At 45.0% G+C, this 7789-nt stretch overlaps 2 protein-coding genes across 5 annotated transcripts in view; both read right to left on the reverse strand.

Moving 5' to 3' along the window:
• The window catches only part of LOC126570058 (phosphoglycerate mutase 2-like), a 6720-nt gene extending 2620 nt beyond the window's left edge, over window positions 1-4100 (reverse strand). Inside the window, exons 1-2 of one of the 4 annotated variants that reach the window (XM_050227513.1) lie at window positions 3930-4100; window positions 1-306 (exon numbers count right to left, since the gene is read on the reverse strand). The exon at window positions 1-306 is cut by the window's left edge and continues 87 nt beyond it. In XM_050227513.1, coding sequence (XP_050083470.1) covers window positions 1-19 — 19 coding nt within the window. In that variant the 5' untranslated portion in view covers window positions 20-306; window positions 3930-4100. Of the gene's footprint in view, window positions 341-450; window positions 680-3929 lie in introns of those variants that run through there. The other 3 variants (XM_050227515.1, XM_050227514.1, XM_050227512.1) reach the window with 3 other exon arrangements.
• A 508-nt stretch (window positions 4101-4608) lies between these two features.
• Window positions 4609-5368, reverse strand: LOC126570059 (uncharacterized). Its single transcript, XM_050227518.1, has 3 exons — window positions 5258-5368; window positions 5030-5184; window positions 4609-4880 (listed from the first exon to the last, which is right to left on the reverse strand). Exons 2-3 carry the CDS (start codon window positions 5141-5143, stop codon window positions 4785-4787), a joined length of 210 nt encoding a protein of 69 aa, XP_050083475.1. The 5' UTR covers window positions 5144-5184; window positions 5258-5368; the 3' UTR covers window positions 4609-4784.
• Between the last annotated feature and the right edge of the window lie 2421 nt (window positions 5369-7789).

Consider the following 7789-nt stretch of genomic DNA (forward strand, 5'->3'; position numbering starts at 1 on the left):
TGTACTTTGCACCGGCCATCGTCGCTTCCTATTTCCGATTAGCCTCCGATAATACAACACACGTTTAGCAGGGGGTGAGCCCGGCACGGGGCGACACGAAGAGCTTGTGGCGGGTGTTTTTGGCAAGCACGAGGCAGAAAAAGGGTAAAGGATCTTCCTTGCGTCTGTTTCACGCGTTCGTTGCCTTCTAATTACGATTTTCGATTGTCGCTTCGATCGTCCCAGTCGGGTTACTATGATTTTACGGAACACTAGCTATTCCACTGCCATCGATGAGATTAAAGCACACATTGCACCGCTTCACACCTGTTTGGAAAACATTCCATTAAAAAAGGGGTAACTGCCGAGAGAGTGAAAAAAAGCGGTGAAAACACAATCGTATACGAGAAACGAAACACTTCTAGGCTGAGTAGAAGCGAAATCCGTTGGCTGTACCAGCACCAGTTATACCTCGACTACGTTCAAACGGCTCTGGTAGTGGACTGACAACCGCGGCGCGGCTGGCTCTTGGATTGAATCGGAACGGATTCCACTTGGATATGGTTCCGCGGATGAAGATCGACGACGACGATGACGAAGACGGCGACGACGACGACAACAACAACAACGTACGCGTGTATGCATGTATTAATGGGATCCGTTTCGTTGCATCGTTCTGCTTAACAAACTAACAACACGCTGCCGCGGCTCTTGGCATCGTGTTCTCGACCGTACGGGCGCGTCCTTGAGACTCGGAGGGGAACGCAGTGGAACGCGGGCCGAGAGCGGTGGTCCCCATCGAAGCAAGAAAGAGCCAGACTGAGACAAGTGTACCTGAAAGCACGCATTCAGCGGCTACTTACTGCTGCTTACTGATAACGAGCGTACACAACACACCACACCATCCCACACACATGTCTTACATGCGGCGGCGGGCAGGGTGTTTGGGTAAGCCCCCCCCCCCCCCAAAAGAGCCTTCAGAGCCTATCATATGCTCGATGCGCGGAAGCACGGTATCAAACACGAGCGAATCACACGACATCATGCTTCTTCATGCGATCATTTCGTCACCATGTGCTCCCGCATCGCGCTATCGCTCGCTCTTCTCACGCTCTCTGCCCTTCGAGGGCGTCAATTGAACAAAATTCGACATCGACGATGCTGTTATAGCAATGCTTTATGTTCAAACATTTATAACATTTCAGAACTGGTTCCAACTAGCAGCTCAAAGGGGGGAAACTAGATCGTATGGTGTATTCAATGTACTGCAGAGAGAGAGAGCGTCGAACGATCCATACTTACTGCTCACGCAGACAATGAGTCTCATCGAGCTGGCCTAGAAATCACATTTCAAGTACTTATCGTTTTTTAGACCCTCAATACCAATGGAAACACTAAGCGAAAGGGTAATCGCTGCGCATTAAAGCATGTTTGGTTCGGAATCAAATTCAAGAAGAACGAGCCCGGTGGCAGCGTGGTACAAGAACACAGCGCACAGAAGCGCACAACAAACACGTGACTGCAGCGATTAGTCATGCGACAATACGATACTCAACTCTAGTTATTTGTAACACCTGCATATGCTGAGAGAGTTTGAATTGACGTTACAATTTTCACAAACATTTGGCAATAATCGTATAAAAGGACGTTTTATAGACACTCATAAATGGTAGCTGCAAAAACCGTGTGCAAAAACTTTCAACCGCGCAAACCGCAATGGAAAACTCAATAGGCTTTGATTAAAATTCTATCGGTTAATTCTACTAGTTAACAGTATACTTTCAATTTGTTCATACCATTTGTTCCAAAACTTATTTCAATCTACCTAAAAACTAATAATGCTACTCACATGCACACATTCGCTTTACAACTGATACAATCCGTGTCACGTGCGTTATGTATGAAAGTCTCGAACGCTCATGATCGGTTGTCTGTTCCCTCCCAGGCGTTTATATTACTCATTCGATCGAGGTAACAAAAACGCAACGGAAGCAAGACGCAGTAAACTGCATCGATGCAACGTTTGTCGGTGCCGAAGTTAATACCTTCCGGTCAACCCACGTCAACATGGCACCGAGGCACCATACCAACGCGATGAATCATAGCCGTTAGCGCATTCTTTCGATTATCCTTTTGCTGGACCTTTCGTAGGTTGAGATCTCGGGCGTTCCAAAGAAAGGGGTCCCCGAGAAACCGATCTATGGAGTTGTGTCCGTACACAAGCATACACCTGGGTCTGAGAGATTTGTACGCCATGCTTCGACGAGAATACCGCCCAAGGTCTCCGTCGTCGAAGGAATGCAGCGGAAAAGAGGTAAAGCGATGGGATAACAAGAGATACAACGAAACCAAAAACACAGCTAGAAAAAAAAAACAATAAGAACTGCGCCACGACGACGCTCCACGACGGGAGAGGTCTAGTGCAAAGGGAAACCGGCTTTGCACGGCGGAATGGTTGGAATCTCCACCAATCAGCAGCACGGCGTGGTCCAACCATCGACCGACGAGCCAACCACTCTCAGGTGGTGGAAGCTCAGGACTAATGCCGTCATCGGGGGAGGGGGGAGAAGGTGGTTCCCGTGTGGCGTTCGCTGATGAATGAAAAATGCTGGAGCCTCTCGGTCGTCGCGATCGCTCCCTGCAGTACGCAGAAATAGCATGGCGCGTTCCACATTCTCTGCATAATTTATTTGTTTACCGCGCACGGAGGTGAGCTTTGCCTGGAGTTTTGGTGCTCGCGTTTACGACCGGCTTGCCGGCGGGAAGCGTGCGAAATCGTTTGTGACGATCTGCCGGTGTTGTTTTGTCGCATTCAGCAGCTTGATTGCGACACAATTGGCAATCGATTTGCGTTTTACTACGTTTTTACTATATTGTTGACCACGATATTAATCGTCTAATGGAGGTTTTGAATTTAACAGAACATCGTGGAAGCAATATAAGAAGGTAGAAAACACAATGAAGAACGTCGCCTGCGACGAAAAAAGATTGTTCACTTCGTAACCTCCGAACAACATAAGAGAGTTTATATGAAAACTAGATTTCAGACATTAAAGCTGTTGAAATGTGTAGGTTATTGTGGCCACGTTGATAGATGGTTGCTCGCATCGTCATTCGATAAACCAGATTCTTATTGCGTTTGCGCAATATATTAAGAGCCGGGCAACAAGTCCACATCGAATCATGGTTGACAAAGTTCAACCACAACCACTCCCGTTTTCCACCCTACCACCTCTTGTGAAGGGAACATCTTCAGGCGTATCTTATTTTTAAGCCTTCACACACCACTAGGTCACATGGCGATATCGAGGTGGCCAGATTGCCACCTATATTTAAGGGGTTTTCATTGGATGGATTGGATATTGATGCTACTTGATTCAGAGAGGAAATAAAAACTCAACAGTCTGTTTATCAAGGAACACGTTTTAGTCACGGTGTGCCATGCGATAAGCGGGTAGCTAGATGATGATGATGAGTTGCACCTTTGACCCCTTTACACTAGAGGGTTGAGATTAGCGAAAATCTCGTTATGATAATAAAATGCATCAAATTCTCTAAGCGCAAAATGGTGGAACTATTGAAGTAGCCCACCAAAACGACAGATCAACAGCACACTGACAGTCGCAAGGTCATTTGAGGTTCAAAATGCTTAACATACGGGAACGGCACCCAGAAATAGTACACGCTGCTTGGGACTGTTGGGAGTGCACTCAGATCGATGGGGCTGACACAAATTCCAGCGACAGCGTACAGCGTGGTGGCAGATTACGGCGAGAGCGTAGTGTGATGCAAGCGATCGCCAAGTAGTCGGGGTCACTGAACTGATCCTTGGAACCACCACCCATCGGTGGATGCACTCCGGTGTACACGCACGCAAGGTAGAGGCGCTAGTAGTAGTAGCACAAGGAACTGGAACAGCGCTTCTTTGTCTGTCGCAGTAAGTTACTTACCTTACGCCTTGAGCCGACCGGTGCTGTGCTCGAGGAGTTAGTACGAGTTAAAAATCCGAATTGTTTCACTGCTACCGCGGAATTGAGGTAGTAGAAGCTGATTAAGCGGGTGGGAAACCGTTTTTTGCTGATCTTTTTTCCCTCAACCAAAACTAACCAAGCAAAATGTAAACAATCCACACACAGACACGCACTTCGATGACAGCTCCGTTGGCCGTGTTGCCAGCTACCGAAAACAATCGCTGCTGGTTATGGTAGAAAGAGAGGGGGGCGAGAAAGAGTAAGAGCTCTGCGCCGTTTTCCGCTCCGAACGAACGGTGTCCTGCAAAGCCTGGAACAGAATTTCAGCCGGGATGCGGCAAATGTTACGGCTTAGAAGGTTAACTTGAAGCCTAGTTGATAATCAGTTTGGGATCCTTGCAAGCCTGCTAAGTTTCCGAAGGTCCATCAACCACTTTACGCAGATCACACTGTTTTTGGCGGGCCTGTGCGCATTGAACAACTATTTTAGGTGGCCATGCTCTCTGTTCCAGAAGGGCACCCCAAAGCTGATGCAGTAGCTGCCTGCTGGAAGCTTGTGCACATCGGTTGTAGCTCTACGGAACAGGGTGTCCAAGGTACCAACGCTTTCCTTTTCTCAACAGCCGATTCTCCTCACAAAACACTAATCACCATTCGCTACGGTTCGCAGGCACCTTTATTCATACTCTTCCTGACGTACATCAGCGAATGGAAATACTGCAGGATGGCTGGATGGATCATGTATGAGCCGCTGTCGATGTTAAGAGTGCTGCGAACCGCGCTTTTTCCATCATTACGTACAACACTAGAACGCTCCGATTCTTCGCTCGTCACTTAGTTGCCACTCTTGTACTCGCGGACGTGCGACACCACCCAGATCGGGTAGGCGAGCACTCCACCGAAGATGGCCAGTCCGTGGGCGGCCTTTTCCTGTTGAGAGAAGTGAAGGTTACGTAATGTTTGCAATGCCGAAAACAACGATTGATTCGCTGCAGAAGGGATACACCCGATCCGGTCATTCCCGAGAATGCACCGTCCGTCTGGCGGATGGCCCGGGTCGTTGAAAGGATATCACTTACCCCGATGGAAACGCGAACCTGCGGCAGGTTGCTGGATACCGAGAAGTACGTGCGGCGCTGCAGGGCCTGGGCAGCCGCGGTGGCCAATCGTGGAACGGTGGCGTTGGCAATCATCTTCGTCCTCGATTTGTTGCTGAACGGATGCGGGTTTCAATCTATCGGATGGGCAAATCGGTTTGAAAAGGGGATACTACAAAAATTTGCAAAATATTCGGGGAGCAATCTTACCAAAGCACAAGGCGCGGACAAAGTGTATTCAAGAAACAGGCGAAAAAGAGAGGCAAGAGAGAAAGCGAGAAGGCAAAGCACTTTACTCGCCGCCATGTTGGATTTTTGCTATGCAACAGTGGCTGTCAAATACATGTTTACCATTTAGGAACGGATGGACGAACGATAACTTTTTCGGATGTTCCTCTTTTAATTTTATGATGAGGAAAAGGATTAGAAGTGACTTCGAGTGTATGATGATGTTTATTGCACAGAATTAGTTGCAGCGCGAAAAAAATATGTTTCAACCGGATAGTGCCGCCATCCACACGCGACACTGTGGATGAAGGACCTTAAAATTGATTTGCTCGATTGGTCTGCTCGTTCTTTAGATTTAAATCAAGTTTAAAATCATCAGGGGAATCCTTGTAGATAAGATTTACGTAGAGGGAAGCAGCTTTCCTCAGTTGATGAGCTCAAAAGTGCAATTCTTAAGGCAAGGGAAGACTTAAAGCAGTAGGTGCTGAAAAAAAGGGTGAAAAGTAGGCCAAATCGCATTCTCCAGGTTGCAAATCGCAGCGGGAAAGTAACTCTTTATTTATTGTATTATTTGTAAAATGCGCGTATCTGTGTAGTATATATGCACGTAAAAATATGAAAATTACACTGTAAACATATCTCACCAATACCAATCAATAATGATACGGGTTGAAATTATTACAGTTATCAGTAGAGAGAAACTACTAAAATCGCAGGTGGTCTTATTGTAACTGGAAGAAGTGTGCGCTCTTCTTTATTTTCCAATTTACTATTTCAATACAAGTTACATTAACTGAATATTTTTATTGCGCAGTTTTATTGCCTTAATTCACGACTATCTTCATTGATTAAGATAAGAAAAAATTGAGATTTGTTCCGAACGTCGTCGTTACATATATTCATTCACCTGATTAAACAATGTCGGGTGATGCGGTTTTCTTTGTTCGGTGTCGGTGCCGCTAAATGTAGTTGTGCAAGACGTTGAACACTGTCGAATATATTGTGCGCGTGCTAACGCAAATGCAACACCTTCGATTCGTAGAAAACCCCTTTTATTACCTGTTTTTTTTTTTAAATTACGTGGCTATCTTTTATATGGTCTCAACAATCCAACGATAATTTGGAACAAAAGTTTTGAAAGAAAAGTTATACGTTGGCTTCCTAAAAGCTGATAGTTTGCCGTTTACTGACTGAATGAAAAATTATTTGTTATAAAGACTTTTTTTTATTTGCGGGAAAAGAAAGTTAAACCTATTTTGCGCTAAACGATTTGCAAAATAAAGAATCAATGTTCCTTTCAGTTTAGTCGGACACATTCATTTATTAGCGGATGCAGGCTTTAGATGAAATTATAAAAGCTTGTACGTTTGATAATGCGGCGAACGAGAAGCAGTTTACTTCGGTAACTCTATAAAATTGTAGATTTCAATAATCAATTTCAACCATTTAATGACTTAGCTTTCAATTCGATAATCGTTATTGATATTGGACGGATGAGTTATGAGTATTAATTAAAACTATCAATTTGCAGCATGTTGAATTACAATTTCCAAACATTTCCATTTCAATTCCTAATATTTTTTCAAGATTTCTCTCAATTAGTATGCGATTGTCAATAGTTTGGAAAAGTTGATTTGAAAGTTAGTAATGGTATTACCTACTTAACTCAGTGGTGCATGAAACAAAATTGAAAAATATTGATCATAAAATATTGTAGCGCTCGATTCCAAAAAATCTGTTTCCTCCGTACACGAAACTAAAAGAACTTCATAGTGATACATGCGTCACCGGCGCAGAACAGACGAACACTTGGGCACACATAATGATTCCGACCGAGTTGTGAGCTGTCCATTCCGCGAGAACAGTAGTACACGTGCCGGATTGTGTGGCAGGTACATTTTGTATATAAAATGAGCAACTTTCGTACGCTGAGTACCATTTGTACGGAAACGTCCTGAAACACAAGTGAAGTTCTTTCAAAATGAAATTCCTCTCCGTGTTCTTCCTCGTCGTTCTGGCGCTGTGCTCGTTGATCGGTGGAATCAGTGCCGATGTTTGTGAGAACGACAACTCTCGAGCCTGCGAGATGAGGTGCGAAGCCCGTGGATACACCGGCGGAAAGTGCGTCGAGCAGGTCTGCGAGTGCAACGAATAAATGGAGGCAATCTGGTGGCGTGACAGTACAATCCTTTATACGACACGCGTGCAGGCGTCTTAGGCGTCCATATGGATCATCAATAAAAGCATCGATATCTTCAACAACTGCAAGACTATTTTTATTTGATTTATCACAAAATCTTTACCCTCCCTTGTTCAAACTCTAAAGCAGCTCTAAACCTTGCATGATAGCGGAGCACGATGGTGCGGTTGAATATAACATGTTTTCGTACATTTTTATATCAGCTGTTTTGGTTGTTTTTTGCCATTGTGATGGCATATTCTGAAGCTTGTCACAGAAATAACACTGAATAAAGGAATCCGTAAAATAGGGTAAATAAAGGTGCACTATCTGAA

Source organism: Anopheles aquasalis, chromosome 2 (assembly GCF_943734665.1).
Source record: "Anopheles aquasalis chromosome 2, idAnoAquaMG_Q_19, whole genome shotgun sequence".
Classification (NCBI taxonomy): domain Eukaryota; kingdom Metazoa; phylum Arthropoda; class Insecta; order Diptera; family Culicidae; genus Anopheles; species Anopheles aquasalis.